Source organism: Astyanax mexicanus, chromosome 6 (assembly GCF_023375975.1).
Source record: "Astyanax mexicanus isolate ESR-SI-001 chromosome 6, AstMex3_surface, whole genome shotgun sequence".
In the NCBI taxonomy this organism is placed as follows: domain Eukaryota; kingdom Metazoa; phylum Chordata; class Actinopteri; order Characiformes; family Acestrorhamphidae; genus Astyanax; species Astyanax mexicanus.
Genome location: NC_064413.1, coordinates 24,276,547 through 24,298,083, shown reverse-complemented (window position 1 = coordinate 24,298,083; position 21,537 = coordinate 24,276,547). Strand labels below are relative to the sequence as shown.

General features: G+C 36.3%; 1 protein-coding gene across 4 annotated transcripts in view; it reads right to left on the bottom strand.

Annotated features, from left to right (window-relative positions):
* Positions 1 to 18,933, bottom strand: part of xylb (xylulokinase homolog (H. influenzae)) — a 110,333-nt gene extending 91,400 nt beyond the window's left edge. Inside the window, exons 1-11 of one of the 4 annotated variants that reach the window (XM_022673875.2) lie at positions 18,827 to 18,933; positions 15,291 to 15,373; positions 14,696 to 14,765; positions 11,237 to 11,317; positions 11,043 to 11,129; positions 8,978 to 9,106; positions 8,600 to 8,665; positions 8,415 to 8,487; positions 5,974 to 6,092; positions 4,786 to 4,867; positions 1,454 to 1,494 (exon numbers count right to left, since the gene is read on the bottom strand). In XM_022673875.2, the coding sequence (XP_022529596.2) occupies positions 1,454 to 1,494; positions 4,786 to 4,867; positions 5,974 to 6,092; positions 8,415 to 8,487; positions 8,600 to 8,665; positions 8,978 to 9,106; positions 11,043 to 11,129; positions 11,237 to 11,317; positions 14,696 to 14,765; positions 15,291 to 15,373; positions 18,827 to 18,880 (885 nt within the window). In that variant the 5' untranslated portion in view covers positions 18,881 to 18,933. Of the gene's footprint in view, positions 1 to 1,453; positions 1,495 to 4,785; positions 4,868 to 5,973; positions 6,093 to 8,414; positions 8,488 to 8,599; positions 8,666 to 8,977; positions 9,107 to 11,042; positions 11,130 to 11,236; positions 11,318 to 12,419; positions 12,460 to 14,695; positions 14,768 to 15,290; positions 15,374 to 18,001; positions 18,153 to 18,826 lie in introns of those variants that run through there. The other 3 variants (XM_022673876.2, XM_049480278.1, XM_022673877.2) reach the window with 3 other exon arrangements.
* Positions 18,934 to 21,537: the final 2,604 nt, after the last annotated feature.

Sequence of the window (21,537 nt, the reverse complement as noted above, 5' to 3'; positions counted from 1 at the left end):
TGCCTGGTTCTACTTCCCTATATTGTATTTAATATAAAGGTCATTAAAAGAAATCACAGCCCAATTGTTAAAGTTTGTCAGTCCAGGTGTACTAGGGGTGTTTCATTTAATAAAATACCAATAAACTGCACTGGACTTCAACTGCCCAAAACCAACTATGAATACTCTTGTGGTACAACACGACTGTAGTACATTTTTATTTTTTCCAATAAAATGTGCTGATCGACAATACCCTTAATGTGGAGTGATGTGGGGAGAGAGCACCATCTACCCACCCAGAGAGAGGAAGGCCAATTGTGTTCTCTCAGGGCTCTAGTAGCTGATGGCAAGCTACATAAACAGGATTCGAACAGGCAATCTCCTGATTATAGTGACAGCGCTTTACCACTCGAAGCCCCTCTGTTAGTTAATAACATCGTCAGTACCATTTGTTACAGATACTTTAGTGACTGTCCTACTTTCCAAGTTTGTATAAACCTTTTCTTCACTTCAAACATAATTTTTTATATATTAAATTCATAACATCAAAAATGAAATATAAATTATCTTTAACCCATAGGAGCCCAAAACCCATTTGTGAATACTGATACCAGCTCATTCATGTTTTTTGGTTAGCACATGACTGTTAATATTATAAGGTTAAGATCAATTTCATAATTTTAATTTAAACAATTGGTTTTAGAAACATGAACAGAACTAGTTTATGGAACGTAAAATATTTCATTTAATGGTTAAAACGGTTGGAACTCTTAAAAAGAAGCTAGATTTATTTCCAGCCTAACTAACCACTAACTAACAAAAATGAAAAAAAAAAACACAAACAGATGAGTGCTGCTCATAAAGGATATGGACAAGGGCTTGGGGACCTGAGGGAGAACATGCAATTGGATATCAAATAAGTAAATGAACTGGAGTAGAGAGGAGACACAAGGGGTTAAAAAAAAACTATACAAGTGTGAGCAAGTACGACTGCAGATTAGAGTGTAGTTATCTGCACTGAGGCAGTACATAAGGTTTGGTGGTTGTTTAAACACAGAAACTATATGGCTTGGGCATGTGTAAAAATGAAGGGAGTGAATAAAAAAAGCTACAAGGGATGAAATGAATAATGAGAAACTGAGGAGTGTGTGGAAGTATAGCTTGTTAATATTGCAAAATAAATGCAGCCAAGACCTTATATTTTTAGATTGGAATCTAGTGGTTTCCAACCCTACACATTCCTGCTATAGCACACTTACTTCTTCTAATCATTTCATGAACACACCAGGGTTCCTCAAGTGGGAATAACACAAATGTGTGAAGAATAAAGGTATTCTAGGGCAAGGACTAGAACTGAAAACCGATAAAAATGATAAACACTACTAAAACTAAACAAATAAAGCTAAAGTCTGTCTCGCCAGGAAAAAAAAACAAAAAAAACAACACATTTTCACTCCATTAAGAAAAGACTCACTGCTATATCTCCCTCCTGGAGCCGCATCCCAGCCAGTGATCCTGAAACGAGAAAATCAAATTACTCTCCCCACTTATTTTTACAACTGTCACTAGTAAATGACTCATCTCCCGATCTGGCTGTTTTCCCAAACTGTCGCATTCTATTATAAACATTTTCCTGCAGATGCTTAGAGAAATCAATCTCATATACTATCTTGGCAACCGCAGTGATACTGATGGACAAGCACTGAGAATGAGGGGAAGAAATGCAATCATGTTTCCAAACAAACCTTACTGAGAAAGCGTTGGGGTGTGAGTGTGTGTGCGAATACGTGTGTGTTTGTGTGTGTGTGTGTGTGTGTGTGTTCAATGTTTTGTAGCCAAACCGCAGATGCTGGCCTGAGGGGGGTATCAACTGCCTTCTGACATCTTTTACATGTTTTAATTTAAGCGGCAGAGGGCGGACTTGGTTAATTTTTAATCTCAGTGAGTCTTTCCATTGGTGACCTTGCAGGGGAAAAAAGCACACACACACACACACACACACACACACAGACACACTTCTTTGCGAGGCTAATGCTTCTCAAGAAAAATGATCGTACAACAGCATTTCAATACATCAGGGGCGACGCTGCCGTCCATTTATTCTGCAGCAAAAAGCATTCATTTTCAGCACTTCCCTTCTAGCCGTCAAGTCTAAACTCATCTTAAAGTGTAATGGGCTACAGTCATTATTCAGCTGCTCTCTGCTTATGTCACCAGTCTGTAAATTATACATGGACACTTCAGCCACCACTGTACACTAGCTCCAACACTGACATATCAGCAATTTATTACACACAGCAAAATCTGCCACTGAACCCATTTTTCAAGCTTTTTGAGTTTTGAAACGCTATTTTATTACACTCAGTTCTTTTTGTACTTCCTTTCTGACAACAGAATGTTTTTTTTCCCCTCAAGAGTAAGACATCTCAGCTGTCAGCGTTGATTAAATTAGTGTTCAATTTGTCAATTACTGATTGATATATTTTTCATCAGTTGGACAGATGCGCTGATTGAGCGAAAATTGTGCTTTTTTTAAGGCATAATAATATTGGATTAAATAATACCAAGCTCTCTATGCTTGTATATTTACAGTTTATAAAAACTGTGTTGCTTAAAAAAAAAACATGTTGAAAAACATGTTGCTTAAAAACCAGCAATGCATGTCTAGCCTGTCAAAGCTTACATATTTACCATTGAGAAAAAATCTTGCAGGATAGGGGGAAAACCTTCTGAATGTTTAATAGGCGTCAATGTAAAAAGATTTGGTATCAAGTCAAATTTGAGCATTTTTATTGGTTTTAATACAATATAAACAACAACTTCTAGATTATAATTACATATGTTAAAAAGAGGTACACAGATTGTATATCCAAATGTTTGTGAACAACTCTTATAATGCCTCCATAATGCCATACAGACCATGAAAATAAAAAGCCTCAAAAGATGCTACAGCTTTATACATTGTTTCTTACGGTACACTATCTAATGAATGCCATTAGCCTCTTTATGTTGGACAGAAATTGCTGATAGAAAATGCACAAAAACAGCGTGTCTAATTCCTATGCATTGCAAAAACTCTATTGGCAAAAACTAGACAAAATATATACAAATTAAGACAAATATATGTATATTAAGCAAAAAAATCTGCCAATGGGGTAAGCAAAATTTTCTCAATAAGATTTCTTAAAGAAAGCAATGGCAAAGTCTCAAAATGAGTGAAGTAACACAAAAATTAAGCAAAAAAGTTACTATTTTTGGACACAAGAATCAGAATAACTTGACTGCTGCTTGGTTGTGCTTATTTTGAGTTAAAATTACTTAAAATAAGGTACACATTCTAAGTAAGAATGATTAAGATAATTATCCCTAAAATTAGCAAAATAATCTAACACTTACAATGCTTAGTAAGACAAAAAGTCTTATCAGAAAGGAAATTAAGATTTATTTTCTTAAATTTAGAAAATTTCACTTGCTAAGATTTAGTTTTTTGCAGTGTGGATAATTACTGTCTCTCTGGGGCAGAAATACATAAACCTGTTGGAGCCATGCCTAATTCCAGGCGTGGGCTAGAGGAGTAAAAAAAAAAAAAAACAGCACTAAGCTGTGGAGCAGCGGAACTGTGTTCTCTGGAATGATGCTGCTCCATCCAATACTTCTGGGATAAGATAAAGAGCTGGAGATCAACCCATCCAATGCTTTATGTGGAATGTCATTGAATTAAATGGCCTAAAATTTAGAAGAAAGCCTTCTATTGACAGTAAAGTAAAGTTACTCCAACAAAATCAGGATAAAGCCTTATTATAGATAATATTCTTTATTTTAATATAAACAACAAAAGAAAAAACATCCCAATATTTTGTCCATATAGTGTATGTGTCTACTGGGATAGAAGGAGAACTAATAATATTTTTATATATTATTAATTGAGTAATAGTGGCAGCTCTATAATACTCTGCAGTATAACCTTACAGAAATAGGAGGCAACAGCCGTATCAAACACAGTGGTGTAGCTCTCCTGCGGTCTGGGCGTCCACATTTTTATTGGTCATAAAGTCCATTTTATGCAGATTACCCTGCTGAGGCTAGATGCCATTGGTTGCTTGGTGTCAGGGTCACTTTTATGTTTATGCCTGCCAATGGTGGATTGTAATTGAAAAACGTCACCCCACCCTAAGGGAGTAATGGGTGTAAGAGAGTCAGGCGCTTGGCCAGGAGCCATCTGCTGTTCTCTTCATCATTCCCCTCGTTCCTCTCTCTCTCTCTCTCTCTCTCTCTCAGTTAATGTGTGGTTTACATGCCGCTCAGAAAGGGACGTGACCACTGCCCTCACTGGAATCATCCAAGAGGAGGTGCTGGGGGGGGGGGGGGGGGGCTGAGGGTAAATAAAACAGTGCCGTTTTACTGACATCTACAGGCAGTACGGCCTTACTGAGAGTAATGGGCTCGTAAATATGAGAAATCAAACATCTGAATAATTCCCTCTAATAGACTGCCCAAATAATCTGAAATAAGAAGTGTGTGTTTGTACTGCACATCACCTGTTAAACATCAATGTTTTATTGTAACAGAATACACACATACACATGCATACACACCTTACTAATAGTTTTACATTAATACATATTACAGTTACAGTACAGTTTGCAATCATTTTTTAAATTGAATTACTATCCAACAATAATTTAAAATATTGGCCATTAGCCAACTACTTACATCTTATGGCATCTCATTAAAAATATGTTATATAAGATAATCCTTCTATTTTTTTTATAAGATAAGCCTTAACATACATGTTGGTAACCTTACCAGGGTTGTCTCCAGTGAAAGCCACCACTTTACAATCTTCTGGAAACCCAAAGCGCTCAATGAAGTATGGAGAAACAGAGCCCTAAAGAATGGAAACATACACAACTTAAAATTATAAACCAGCGTTTCTCAAGCCTGGTCCTGGTGGCACCCTGCCCTGCACATTTTTGTGGCTTCCCTGCTTTAACACACCAATAAAACTGTGAGAGGGCTTGTTAATTTGTTAATAAGCTGATTATTTGAATCAGAAAAATTGGGAGAAGGGTAAACGATACAGGAATAAGCACTGCTATAAGTTAGCTAGATCCAAGAGTGGGCAACATATCACCCATAATAATAATCATAATAATATCATGAGTATTATCTACCTTTTTGTATATTTTAATTTCTTTTTTAAATGATAGAAGTCAGTTACTGAAAGAAATGTGGAATGGTTGTGAAGCTAAAGTTGATTCCATTTACAGGCAGTTCCTTTGCTGTTGATACATGGTTCAATGTGGTATTCCTGTTGTTGCAAATGGGTTGCTATGGTGCTGATAAGTGGATGCTAGGTGGTTGCTGTAGTATCCCGGTTGGCTTCCATGGTTGCTATTGTCTTGCTAAGGGGTTACTTTGTGGTTGCTATAGTGTTGCTAAGTAGTTGCTCTAGTGTTTTTAAGTGGATACTAGGTGGTTGCTATGGTACTAATAGATAGTTGCTGTGGTATACCAGGTTAGCCTTTGTATTCCAGGTGGCTGCTAGGCTGTTACTAAGTGGTTGTTAGGTTAGGTTAGGTTAATTTTGCCAAGTGGTTGATGTGGTAGCCCAGGTGTTTGATATTTTTAGTGAAGGTGGTTATTAAGTGGTTTCTAAATATAGATACTTCACAATGTGTAAATATAACAACAACCAATAGTTTACACTAACTATAGAGCACAGTTAAGGGTAAAACAACAATAAACAACCCCAACTAAAGTGAACAAATTGTATTTACTGTATAAATGCAAATATCCGCACAGAATTAAAATAGTAACATTTAGTACTAATAGTTTTTTTTAAGGTTTTTACCTTTACCAACTTGTCCAACAAGCTCAGAGAACAAATTATTATTATACACATTTTCTAATATTAAACATTGTCATACCGCCCACATTTGCTACTGTTCTCCAAGCCAAAAGAAATAGTCAAAAGGGAAAAGAGAACAGTACCAGAACTGCTGTGGACGGCTTGGGCTCCTTCAACTTCTCTGCCAGTTGAGGTACTGTAGCATTCATACATGGCTGTGACCACTTCTTGGTGAAGATGTCCATTAAATTCATCCCTGAACCTTAAATTAATGACAACATTCAAACGCATAAATGGGGGTCTTTGGTTGTATCATGCCTTACTGTACATCAACATCTCAGAATAAAAGATTTTGGGGCAGTTTCCCAAACATGGATTGGGCCAAGTTGTAGACATAGATCTAAATATTTCCCTTTCGATGGAAAATCCCAATTCAAAATGCTTTATCCCTTAATCCCTGTCTGGGGATCTGCTCCCTTAAATCTTAATGAACAGGTCTGGACATTTTCATAAATTAAGAACATTTTTGACCAGTCTTTTAGATATACAGCTCTGGAAAGAAAATTAAGAGGAAAAATTCTGATTCAGTTTGTCAGATTTTGCTATTTATAGGTATATGTTTGAGTAAAAGAAACCAAATTCCTTATAAAAAAAAAGTAATTTAGAGTATTTATTTGCAGAAAATTAAAAATGTTTAAAATATTTAAAAAGACGCAGAGCTTTCAGACCTCAAATAATGCAAAAAAAAAAAAAAGTTCATATTCATTACCTTTAAGAGTTCAGAAATCAATATTTGGTAGATTAAACATGTTGGCATGTTCTCCTCCACCAGTCTTACACACTGCTTTTCGATACCTTTATGCCACTCCTGGTGCAAACATTCAAGCAGTTCAGCTTGGTTTGATGTCTTGTGATCATCCATCATCATTTATAAGTGGTCTCTTATTTTTTTCCAGAGCTGTATATATTTTAGGGCCCTACACATCCCTAGACATAACACTTCACCAGTGCTTCCCCTCAGTTAGCACGTTACACTCTTGACTTTGACTGCTAACAGAGAAAATCTGATAGGGTCTCTGTAATCTAATCGTGATGGTCCTGGATAAGCGTGCCATAAGTTAATAGTTCTCCAACTCGCAAATAAAAATCAAATCCCTTTCATCCGGGAAACACTTCCATATCTTAATGTATCCTAACTTAATGTAATGTTAATAAAACATACTGACCTAGAAAACTAAACAAACTCTATGCTGACTATAAATGATAAAATACTGAATAACATATTTAAAAGACCAGAGCACATGCCTTCTAAATGTATATTTGTGTGGGGCTAACATATTAGCTGGTGGCTAAAGAATTCTTGTAAAATATTTGGTCCCACTTTTAATATTAAGTGTTTCTAATAAATTTAAATGTATAATAATTTGGCAATAACATTTAATCTTATGAAATATCTGGCTACACTTTACATTAAGTGTTTGTAATAACTGGGTACAAATTAATACCACTTGAAATAGTGTTGTGTAGTTTATTAGTTTAATAGTTTATTGTTTCAAATAAATTACAGTAATACACATTGTTTAAATACACAAAAAATTAACCAATAAATCATTTTGATATATGTAATAGCTTTAACAGGAGAGTCTTATTTCTGTCGGATAATACATGTGTAATAAATTAAGGTACTGTATTTTTCGCACTATAAGGTGTGCCATATTATAAGGTGGACTATCAATGAACGTCTATTTTCATACATAAATCGCACTGGATTATAAGGCACATTTTAAGAGACAAAAAAGGAGCTTCTAGTTCAGCAGGTCTCACCACTGGGTGGTGGTGCCGGGGGGTAGCTAACTATGTTAAGTAAAGCTAAACTAAGTAAACAAAACTTAATAAAAAAAAGTGCTAGATGTTAATCTACACAGATTTCCCTTCTATAAACTGTTTATTTGCGTGAGTAAAGCGCTTCCATTTTTTACAGTTAACTTAGATTCACAAATTTTCCAGCACTAAGGCTGGAGCATTAGCATTAGTGGCTAACCACTCTAGCAGTGCTAGCCAGGGTTAGCAGCAGGCAACATGTCGATAATACTGGCCTCTTAATGGGGAAATAGCGGTTAGTGGCTAATGCTAATAGGCTGGAGAAACTTCACTGAAACTCCTTTATAATGCTGTACTTTAGTGGAGAGGCTTTACTGCTCCTTACAACCTGACTGATAAAATTCATACATATGATGCACTGGATTTAAAAGGGCACTGACAATTTTTGGAAAATTTAAGGATTTTAAGTGCGCCTTATAAAGCAAAAAAAATACGGTAACTGTGTTTATATGACTTGCTGCTGTTCCTGTTACAGCAATATAGATATAGCATCAATAGTTAATATTAATATAAACTTGTGTATTACCACAAGCTCTACTCTTGTAATTCAGCTTTAATAGTATATTCTTCAATAGCAGTTGCCATAACATTGTTTTTATATGATTGTCGTACTGAATCACATCATAAGCTCTGTGAATCATTACACCCCTATAAAGAAATCAATATTAAAATATATTTTGAAAAAGCTAAAATGTTGCCTTACCATCACTGTAGTCTATAGCTGCATAGTCTCCAAGGAAGAGAGAGGCAGCAAAGCTACTGACCAATGAGATTCTCTGATTAAAACAAAGATTAAAAAGTAAATGTTAAATACTGTCTGATAAAATGACTTGCTTGATGCTTCTTCTTGTAAATTTGCTCATAATAAGTTCAAACATCTCCCGGTACCTCAGTTTCATTGTATTTATCTGTCTGGAACTGATGGATCTTGGCAATCTGATTTCCAGTGAAACGCTAAAAAGCATGAATTCAAACACAGGGAGATTATTAGTAAAAAAAAATTAAAAAGTGTGCATGTATTGGGAGGGGAATACACAATTTTCCAGTAATCACACAAATATTACACTGCTAAAGCGATGTGAAAATGGTATTACCCATGTAATTACCATTATTACCTGGTTAGATAAGATAGTGGTAAATTATATAACCTGCCAGAATTGCTCATGATGACCTCTAAATATGTCTACACTGCCTTGAGCATGTGGCTGGAACAATAGGTCCACGTGGTTCACAACGTAGTAGATAGACTATGTAATCCATACACACCTCATAGGCCCGTGACCCAGTGATGTCAGCAAGTTGTTGAGCACCCCCTACTGCAGACTCGAGGCACTGACACTGCTCTGTAGTACTGGAGTCCATCCACACTGGACTGTCCTGGACAGCAAAACTACCCTAACAAAAGAAAGAGAGAGAGAGAGAGACGCTAGCTCTGAAGGTCATAGAAGCTTGTTGAGAAATGCACTGTCATTGCTCTCCTGACAAAACTAGTATTACTGAAATGGCCATTTTATAAGAGAAAAAAAAAAAAAAAAAAAAAAAAAAAAAATATATATATATATATATATATATATATATATATATATATATATATATATATATATATATATATATATATATATATATATATCAGGATCATTTAAGACCTTTCTATTGGTTTATTTATAATGACATTTTTTATAAATTGCAGTTACTTTTTCAATTTCATATTTTACTGGTTTTATCTCAACAAATTAACGAGAACATTAGCTCATAGCAAACTGTGGAAAATAAGAGTTAAAATAAGAGTTATCTGATAAAAGTTTTTAATACCTCATTGTAAATAACTGCTGGACTAAGAATAGTTCACCAATAGTGTTCAGTGAGCAGCATCCTGTGAGCAATGATGAGGGACTAGAGGATCACCAACAGATGAGCCTTACTTCATGTTTACAAGGTGGAGCAGCTAGGTAGTAGTGTTTAAAACTTCAGCAGCACTGCTGTGTCTGATTTACCAGCAAAACACACACTGATATAAAGATTTGAGTCACTTCAGCCTGGTAATGTGAACGCAGCCAAAAAAAAAAAAAAAAAAAAAAAAACGTGTCCTCCTCCATCTGCTGGCTACTTTGGGGTGTGTTGCTTAAAGAAGCAAGCATGCTAGTCTGCCGCCCACACAAGTGTGTGTAGAGTTGTAGTCAACTGTCATTCTTATCAACTGCTATCAACCAATTATTATTATATTTTTTTTAATACTTTCCGCTAGTTCTGAGGGTTTTGGATGTATACTGCAGTATAAAACTGCAAATATAATCAATATGCTCATATTGTGGTGAATCAGCTTTGGCTGTGATATCTGTGAATGCTTTATATGCTAAACATTTTATTGATAGCTAATTTTAACATGATGAAAAAATGATTAAGGTTGCGTTGTGTAGCCCATCAGCATGAACAATGATTCCATCCACCCATCTCTATGCTGCGTTTTATAAATAGCTGTAAAAAAATACGCATTTAGCTACCTTAGCTTTAGCAGCACCTCCATGTGTGTTTTGTGCGCATGTCGCTGATCGGCTACTGCACAGCTTAACTCGCTTCTCATTTGTGTAAAGTTGAAAGTATCTCAAATTTTTTGCTACCCACTTCAATAGAAAACAGTGCATTTTGGGTTACACACTTACTTTTCCATTACAACATTTTCCAATACAGAAAGATGGTGGTTGTGGCTCTTTCCATGGAAGTAAAATAGTTTTCTTGGTTATGTAGGTTATGTATTAGGTTTCTTGATTTTATCATCAGCTTATACTTTGCTGTTTGAGTTTACATACAGGTTGTATATTAACATAAGTAGTTTTAGATTAATGTTCATTAAAACTAGTTAATTGTAAGGTTTATTTGATTTGATACAGCCTTCTAAATTTCATCAGCACATCACACACTTTATATATCCTGTACACATCTAATCGATACAGACTAAATCTTTCTCCTATTGCTGCCAGTTCTCTCCTCTGGTAGCAACCGGGGCTCTCAAATTCAACAGGTAAAACAGGTAAAGAAAACCCTCCAGATATTGACACAGTAATCAATAGTGTTTTAAAGAAGGATTACTGAATTAATACAGAGTTCTCTATTCCAGTCCAGGTCATGCCCTCTCTTCTTATTCACTCTGTGAAACATGTTCCCGGCCTCTTTTAAATATTAACACTAAAAAGTCACAGTTGTGTAACAGCATTAAGCAGGCCCAACAGGACTTATGCTATGCCTTAGATGAACCTTGAGCTCTCTGGAAAAAAAGCAGGCAACGGGAAGCTTAAACATCCCCAGTGGAGGTATTGATCCAAACGACCACTACCTGCAGCATGCTGTGCAAATCTCTGCCTGGATCAAGATGCTGCAGAGCCTGCCTCGCTCCTTTTCTCCAGTACACACTGCCATGTTGCTGCAAAACATTAAAACAGATAAAATTGTTGAGCCTAAATAGAGAGTAAATCATCATGCTTTATCTTCAATACATTTCAGTGCATGAACCAATCAGAGGTAATTTACCTGCCCACTTCCTGAAAGTGCTTTCACATTGGAGAAGTCAAAGCCAGCGTTCTTCATCTTCTCCAGGATTAAGTCCAGCGCCTGGGGTCACAAATCTCTACTCAGTAAAAGGTTTCATTGTAAATCATTGTGCAAAGTTAAATCTTAAGCAGAAGAAACAATAGCTAAAGAACAACATTTTAGTAATCTGTCAAACACAAGCTACAAAACATAAAATATATCACAGAAAATGCATGGTTTGCAAACATACACTCACTCATCTTCAAAAAGAATAATAGTTGCACCCAGGAGAAAGTGTTTTATTGTAAAAGTATGTTTATAAGGAAGATAAAGGATAGCATTTGTGTCTTTGAGGAAAGCGCTTTAGATGACAGCAGTATATGGATGAGCATTGTCCTGATGGAACAGCAAACCAGTGTGAGTTCAGAAAAAGTAGTCTCACTGGTTTCAGCACTTTATCAAGAAAATATTTGGCTGTCAAAGTGTCTTTAAAAAAGACCAAATTATGACACCAGGCCTCCTGGATGTGGGAAAATGTGTAAATTAACCATTTGCTCCTCTTAGAACTAACCACAGTGCCTTCACAAACTATATTTTTGGTCAATTGAATTTGAACCATTTGGTCAAGTAAACCATATCTAGAGTGAATTACGTTTGAGTCAAGTTATACCACTAACTGAATGTAGACATAGGAATCCTGCAATATGATTCTTTTTGATGTTGAGTGGTGTACTAGGAAATCAAACCCTGGTCTGCCAGGGGAAGTTGATTTTGTTAACCACTACGCTACACAAACAACTACTATGGTCAATACTAAACAGTGTATAAAGTATTCTGTTTGCTTAACTTAAAAATGACTTAATAACACATGATAACAGGTAGCTGAACTGGCTATATTTCAACTATGAATTTTGGAATAAAACATACTGTATTTACTTAGTTGAAAGGTCTCATTCCATTGTTTTTAAATTCATTTTAAACAGTCTAGTTGTGGTCTCTAGTATGAATGAATGTCATGTGAGATGTTTTTTGTGAAAAAAAAAGTGTGCAGGTGTTTCTATTTAGCCCTACTTTAGATCACTAAAATAGAGGTCTCTGAATAAAGACAGGTTTTGACTTTTGCTTACACATGCAAATATATCACCTCTGATTGGCTAACAGGACTACAGCAGAGAACGACTACCTGCCTCTCACCACCCACAGTCAGTTTTACAGCTCTAAAACTCAAAGGAGAAAATGATTCAGAGATACAGCCTTAATTAAAGACAGTACTTTAATCTGCTGGAAAACCCCAGATTTAACTAATTTAATCATTATTAAATTCTTTATGTAATGGGAAAGGTGTGTTATAGCAAGGAAACATACGAAACTGTGCACAGCCCACAGAACTAATTTTGGAAACAACAATCTTATCCCTTAGTAAGAAATAGGTCTAGTTTATTATTGCACCCCAACACAAGGGTCTTTAGGGGTTGGCTCAAACTGCAGAGGCTCCTTGATGATTTATTCTTCTGCAAGGTGCATTTGCAAAAGACACAATCACCACTCAAGGGTACCCAGAACCTGGGGGTGCATCTGAATGACACGCCAGACTGGACTGGACTGATAAAATAGGTACACTGTTTAGGAAAGACCAGAGAAGGCTTTTTCTATAGAGGGAGGCTAAGGTCTTTCAATAACTGAATCTGGCAACTAGAGTTATTACTGCTATAGCCAGAATTCTGTCCTCTGGGTTGGTCTGCTGAGGGACAGTTGCAGTTGCATTGCATAAGAAGTTGAGCGCCTTAAAATACCAATTGGAAAGCCACCACCATAACAGAATTGACCCTGGACAAGGGTGTGTCATATCATACTGTACACAATACTATACATTTATAAATATTGTTATCACAAAATACCCTGAAATATTATGATATTATTTTAGGGTCATGTGGTCCATCAGGGTACAACCTTTTTTGTTGTTTTTTCACACTGTTCTCAATTCACATTAAATATCTGCTAGAGACAGATAAAATCTGTCCAATATCATTGAAAATCTCAATTAATGGTGTGCCATATCATATCACCAAAAAATATATAATGTTTATTTTGTTGCAGCAGTCCTTATGATGAAAACACCCTGATATGTCACACATTTTCTTTTACAGCCAACATTACCCACTCCTACCCTTTGCTTTAGGCAGAACCATCTTTACAGCAATTTGCAATACTTTTAGGGCTATCAACAGACAGGAAAAGCTATGGCCCACTTAATAAGGGATTAAAATTTTGTATTATCCTAATGACATCCACTATATATCTGGGAGCACAAATGCAACAGTTATTAGGGAAGAGTGCAGAGAAGCAGAGAGTGCAGATTTTTTCAAAAGCATTCATAGGCCAGTCATTTTATGACTACCAGTGTCATCTTATAAATTAATCTGCATTGCTGTATACAAGCTTGATACTTGTGCAGAGTTTAAGGATATATAGGGAAAATAAGTTAGTAAAGAAACATTTTATATAAAGGTAACAAAAATTGATTATTTGACTGTATGACAAATAAGAGGAAATCTATTAAAACAATACAATACAGGATCTCCATAAGGCTTAATACATAACTGTTTATTTGAAAACCCTTTTTCCATATTTTTGTCCAATTTAGCTTTAGCAATATTCTAACTTCTTTGTCCTAATACAAGTTGGGTGCAGTTAGTTATAGTGGCAAACCAAACCATAAAAACAAGAAATACAAACATTTAGAGAAAGCAATAAAGTCTACTTACTATAAAGCTAAGTGTATTGCCTAAAACATAAACATAAACTGGATAGTGGGTTTCAACAATCTAAGAACTGAAGTGAACATTGTTCTATTTTGCAATCCTCTCTAATTTAATGCAAGCGTTTTTATTATTCTTTGCAGATTTGAATGAAAGAGTAGAGTCAGATTTTTGCTCTCCACTGCATAATCATGGCTAACATTTGAGCAGTTGGATTCTATTTCTAAAATAAATCTGCAGGGGTCCATGGATTTGTTTCCCACACACTGGAAGGGGTCCCTGGCTGCAACACATTTGAGAAGCATGGCTCTAGGAGGTGCTACTGGGGATAATTTGTGCTGACTGCCATCAGGCTCCACAATGCCCCCTCTCAGCATGCCACCAAATCCCCAGCCTCTCAGAATAATGGAACTAGATGTTTCCATGCAATTAATCATTCACATGCCACATGTAACAGAGTTTTTGCACACATGTTAATGTTTTTCCACAATAAGCCATGTAAATCTGTGAAAGTTTCATTTAATATCTGCAGTTAGTCTTAACAGTTTAGGTTCGGTACAGTATGTAAACATGGAAATTAATTTTATGCACTTTTATATAGCACATAATTAAATGATCCCTACTCATTTATGAGTGCCTAATGTACAGAATGAAATTTACAGAAAAAATGAATTATCATGAAAAAAAGAAGATACACTACCTTCACCCACATGTGCACTGGGGAGGTCACTGTCAATCGGTCTTCATGAATGTGTACTCCCCCCTGAGTCCTTTTTTATATATATATATAAAAAAAAAATCAATGTTATGTGAAATTATATTAAATGAAAATTAAGTGTAGCAATAACAAAACAATACAACAGACAAAATGTACATTCATCATAATACACTGCCTGACCAAAAAAGGTAATATGTAAGAGCCTCTCGTTGGTTAATTACTGCATGACTGATTCTGTTTTAGTTGGCAACCAGTTATTTAACCCTAACTTATGCAGTGAGTAGCTTCTTATTTTTTAAACAACCATTTGTAAAAGAAAAAAAAAGTTTCAGAAACTGCACTATACACAGGAAATTTGGCAGTGTTTAATCAACACTGTTAGTGTTAAATTAACACTTATTAGTGTTAAACTTTACACTCTCAGTGTTAATTTAACACTAACAGTGTTGATTTGACACTGCCAAATTTCCTGTGTAACTAAAGATATTTTTAATAATGAAAGTATTAAAATGCACAGTGTGAAAGAAGCTTAAAAGGTTAATGAAGTTGAACACTAAATGTGATCACTGGGGCCTACCTGAACTCTGGTAGATCACTGTCAAACTGGACATTGCTCTGGTTAGTAACTTGAAGGTTTCCATCAATAGCGACCACTTTCAGCTGAAAAACAAAAAGAAAATGAAAATGAAAATCTTTTTTTTATGTAACTAAATAATTTCATATAATATTTTTAAATTCTTCTTTCAAAGTCAATCACCACCAGTCAATCACCGCCTCTATTTGAACTACTATGGATGTAGCATTGCAGAGGATGCAAAGCGCAGTGACTTGGTTCTGATATATCAGCTCACAGAGGCCTCATGCTGATCAACATCACCTTAGGAGTGATGTGGTGAGAGAGCACCATGGCCTATTGTGCTCTGTTCTCTTTCTGGGCTCCAGCAGCTGATGGCAAGCTTCATTACTGGGATTCGAACCAGCAATCTCCTGGCTCCTGGCTGCGCCTCTGCTGGACCACCCGGAGCCTTTAACATTTTTTAACATTTTATTTTGTTGCAGTATTATACTTTTGAAATCAATAAAATATGTTGCGTTATATCGTCAAGAATATTGTTATTGCAATATAAATATAAATATAAATATATATTTATATATATATTTATTCAGGATATTATAAATATAATACCCTGAATAATTGTAGTATTATTTTAGGGCCATATCACCCAACCCTAATGCCCATAAGACAGAGGGTACACTGGCACATATTACACCTTATATGATGCTCACATTATGATGTGTCTGTCAAACACAAAAAAGAAACATCACACATTGTACTGTTTTAACACAAACAATTTGGAGTGCTTGTTTAGAGTCCCTGTAAGAAACTGTCCCTGTATTAAAGAGGCTTAAAAAACAGTGACTCCCCCCAATTAAATATTTGCAGAATTACCCTGAGGTACTCATAACATCAGGGAAGCTGTCTAACACCTCCTCTGAGGAAGCGATGGAACAGTGAGTACTAGAATATGAGTCTCAGTCGGTATGCATCACCACTTTGTTCCAGTGTCTTGTCTTCACCATTGTTTAGTAGCCTCCAGAAACTGCCTTAGGCTAAAAAATAAAGTCTCACTCCTTCCATCTTACAGCCATTTCCTCCCTGGGGCTATCCCACTGCTACCAAAAGCAGATATCAACAACAAAGCTGTAAACTAACTAAATCTGAGAATACTGGGCCCACTGCTTTACCAACACAGAGTCTTAAAGCACTATTATGTCTTTTGTTTACATATGTGTACAAATATGCAGGTACCCCCTGACAATTGTGAATTTACAGCCACTGCTTACATGGGCCTTCGCCATTGCACACAAAATATTAAGCACCAGCTAGAGGCGTACAAGTCCCTAGGTACCTACATCACGGGCCTGAGGTGCCCTCTTTAGTGATGGATCTCCATTCATAGCCTATTTGGATAAGTTGGAGTGGCATCCATGTTTTGGACAGTGGACATGTGTGGACAGTTTTGATGGTACTTTTATGTGTCTTTACTTACTGAAGTGTTTCTATTTGCAAAATCTAAAAAGTAAAATAAATATGCAACATGTCAAAATACAATAAACACAAAACAATTACACCAATCCAGGTTCAGCATGCACTTTGTTTTGAACTTGACCCGTTGGGCATACCAGTGAAAGTGTACGTTTAAACATCACAATAACAGTGAGACTCTTTTAAAATTACTATGCCTGCTTAAATCATGGAATATATTGAAAATTTAAATGTACTGCAGTATAGTAAAGGAAACCTCGTTGAGTTGTAATTGTTGCATATTTGTAATTGTTGTTATTTTCAACAATTTATTTAGCATAACCTGTTCTACCAGTGGAAACTGATTGACATTGTTTTGTGTTTATGACCAGTTTAATAGATGGTTTCAGACTTAATAATGATATTCTATTAAAAGATTGGTGACAAGAGTGACACTGATATCGAAATCACGATAAATCATATTGTTTCGATCATATTGTTATGTCTTGTCAAACATCAATATTTTTATAGAAACATAGGTGCTCTAAACTCCCCAAGTTACTGCTTCATTACTTCACATGGTGGCACCCATCCGTGTGAAACTGACACCAATAAATTCATAACTCCTGGTCTTTGCTTGTTTAGGTTGCCAATATTATTGTGTACAATAAGACCCCTACTTCCAATATGTCAAGCATTGCAGAAACATAGTATCGTGATAATCACTATCGAGAGCAGCGTATTGTAATAATATTTTAAGTGATTTGCCCTGTGAATTTACAGTGCGCCTTATGTATGAATTTTACCAGTCAGGTTGTGAGCAGCAGTAAAGTTATACAGGAGTTTCTGCTCACTTTTACAGCACCAAGACTGGAGCAGCATTAGCACTAGCCGCTACCCGCACTAAGCGCTAGCTTTTTCGCAGTTCAGGTGAGTATATTGGACTGTAGCCTGCTGGTAACCCAGGCTAGCACTGCTGGAGCAGCATTAGCCACTAACCGTGCTAAGCGCAAGCTCTTCGACCATGCAGAGGTAAGCATATCAAACTGTAGTGCGTGTTTACTGTGATTAAACAAGCTACGTGGGACAAACCACCCTGGCTTACTGAAGCACTCAGGGTTCCTAAGTGTAGCTCTGTCGAGCGGCATTTACGTCCCATTAGTGCCAGCAGTTAGCAGCTAATGCTAATGCTGCTGCACCCAGCCTTAGTGGAAATCGGTAAATCTAAGCCTACTGTCAATAAACAAAAGCTCTTTACTCACCCAAATAAACAGTTTTCAGGAGAGAAAACTGAGTAGTTTAACATCCAGCACTCATTTGACTTAAATGTTTTTTTGTTTTTTTTTAAGTTTAGTTTATTTAGGCGCCCCAGCAGTGAGAACTGCTGAATTAGAAGAGAAACATGTCAACATGTCGCTTAAAATGCGTCTGGTGCACCTTGTGTATGAAAATAGACATTCATTGATAGTGCACCTTAGTGCAACATATAGTGCAAAAAAATACAGTAAATACATTTGGGTATCTCTACTGTAACTCAAGTAGCTAACCTAGCGTACATGGTTTTGGGTACTTGATCTACCACTGTCAATGACCAATAACATCAGTAACAGACACCACTAATCCTCATATAGCTAAATGCTATCAAATGACCACGGTATTGTTACAAAATGTAGCATTAATCTAACGTGATACTGCAAAATAAACAAATTGTAAAATTGCCTGTTCCTACCCTTTATTTCAGTCTGTATTTTGGCTCTCTGTATTAAGGTCAGCTGTACCATCAGTAGGGGAAAGGAAAGGGGGAGGGCAGGGGGGTTAAATTGTTTGATTGGGTGGTCAATTACAAAACATCCTCTACAGCTGCTACGACTGAAATAAACTGTGTAGTTTAGATGAGAAATAGCTTTATTTACTCTGAATAGCTCAGGTTCTGTTATAGAGTTACACTATGAGCTCTGGAGCTTTTAGTTTCTCCAGTAAACTCGGGTCCACCGCTTCTCTTCCGCCCTCAGTTCACGCATGTCTGCTGCACACGCGCAGATGAAGGGGATACGCTTTAATAGAAAATAATACAGCGGGAGTTTTACCTGCTGAGTGCTGAAGTCAAAGCCCAGGTAGCAGCAGTCTGCCGGTGCAGCCATTCGGAGCTGTGTGTGTTTTTGCGGGAGAGTTAAACGCTGCTCTCTAGCTGCTCTCCTGTATTTAAAGTGACAGTACACATTTTAAGCGAATTCGCTGAGTAAGCAGTTCACTGAACTTTACCCAACAGAGACTCTCTCTATCCACCTTATTCTGAGTGATGACAGGGGAGGCCGCATCTGTTTACTTAACATTAGATTACATCACATTACATTACAATTAGAGGACACTTTTATCCAAAGCGACTTATAAATAATGATGTACATTTAGCAATACAGGACATAGAAAAAAAACAAAACATTTTTAGACAGGGCCTAAAGGAGGCCAACAGGAAATAGTGGGATAGGGGAGAAAAGGAATGGAAGAAGGAAATGAGGTTAGAAGTCTTTAGCTTGTAAGAGGTGTGACGGGATTTGTTTCTCAGGGGGACGTCTGTGAAAAATACTCAGTGATAAAACTCTTGCATACGGACTGCAATTGAAAAAACAGGAGGACCAGTGAGTTTTTTGGCTTTCTCAGTCACATGACATTGCGTTCAGCAGCTCCTCCATTTCCACTCGCTGTTGTGTTTACGTAGACCTCTGTTTAACGTGCGCTCAAAGTGTAATTACGGTGTGTGGCAGTGGACAAATAGCTATTTTACTAAACGGGAGGTGACAAAACTCAGAGATATACGTCCGGGATGGACTAAAGTTCCCGGAAGACCACAGAGTTCAGCGAAAAACAGTAGATAATTCAGCCTTTATTTTTCTCAGAAGAGAAAAAAACACAAATGCAAAAGAATACAAAAGAAACTTTTAAAAGTATCAGAAATCTTGAAAGTGACAGGTCATGTAACTACAGCATATTTATCCTACAGACATTCTACCATTACATGAGAAAACTTATCCAGCATTAAGTCACACTTTTGTAGAAAAGAAAATTGCAACTTGCTCTTATTGCCTAAAACATGGTGAAGAGGCAATAAATAATTTTCTGAATGTGCTGGTCAATCATCTTAGTTGTACTAGTGAAGCAGCATGACTGGTGTAGTTGTTGGTCATAATGGTCAAACAAACAAAAGCATACCCTTGTCAGGGCTTAAACTGGTCAACCAGCATTAGTTGGCCAGACTGGAGTTTTTAGCAGGAAGGAAATTCATGGCTTATCTGAAACAATTCACGGAAGTGCAAGTGAGGGTAACTACAGTACACTGGGTGAAATGTTGACAGTGTCTTGGAGCATCAGTGAAAGCTGGCATGACCTGCTCTTATAGAAGCCCAAAATCTAAATTAACGTAAATGTGATTTTATTGAATGGAAGTGGATGTGAATGTGATAATTAACTGTGAACATAAAGCTTGTGTAACCTCTTTAAATGCATTTCCAGTTAAATTGGATACTCTGGCACACCCAAAAAAAGTCTAATATGGTCACCATGCCAGGCATTGGATAATAGGGCATAAAGTCCCCAAGATGCATAGATAATTGCATGTGTTTTCTAAAGTGATGGAACCTCATTTAATATCTTCGTAATGAGCTAGAGCAGTGTCTGTAATCCATGACAAATCCACCATTGCCCCATTAATGTGGTCTCACCAAAGATTTTGTGTTTTAATGTAAACAAATTCTCAGTATTCAAACAGTTGGTCTAAAGGTTCAGAGAAGAGGGCTGTAGAGGTCATCATTGAAGTAAAGAGGTACAACTCATGAGAACCTTGTCAGAAGGGACGTTTAGCAGATAAGCAGGTACCTATTAACATTATTTATTCAACTTAATATAAGACTCAACTGTGCAAGGGTTTCCAAATCCGTTTCTAGGAGTTTACTATTTATTTGTATATGTTTGAGTAAAATTAACATTGTTGTTTTATTCTATAAACTACAGGCAATATTACTCCCAATTTCCAAATAAAAACATTGTCATTTAGAGCATTTATTTGCAAAAAATGAGAAATGGCTGAAATAACAAAAAGATGCAGAGCTTTCAGACTTCAAATAAGTTTTAAGAGTTAAGAAATCAATGTTTGGTGGAATAACCCTGGTTTTTAATCACAGTTTTTATGCATCCATCTTCCTCTTGATTATATTCCAGAGATGATCAATTTGGTAAAATCAAAGAAACTAATAATTTTAAAGTGGTCTCTTATCATTCCCAGATATGCATATGATTGTTCATAAAGTCTGTGATTATGCCTGTACAGTGCCTATATGATTAATTCAAGCTTGGGCTGTGGTTTGGCTTTATTCACTCTCATTATGTGAGGAAACACAAAGTTCAGCTTGCCTTTTCTTATTCTACCACTTTAGTGTCAAGTGAATGAAAAGACAAAAAAGGCGAACCTTGCCTTTAATGACTGTCATCTCAGGACTCACCCTTTGCTTCAACAGTGCTGTGTCAACATTGGTCCTCTAAAGCCCACTACTTCAGTTCTCAGCTCTGATGCAAGGACAAGCTAGACTTTATTCGCTAAATAAAGATACAGTTTTAAAGTGAGAATGCAGATGTCAATTAGTCAATCAGAGGTTGCTATAAATTACATATATTATTAGTTTTCTCAATGTGTGGATAAAATTAAATATAGGCCCTTAACCAGTGAACTAAACATATAATCAATATAATCAACTAATAATAATAACTGGGCATAAATGGAGATGTTTTGCACTGTACAACAGTGTAG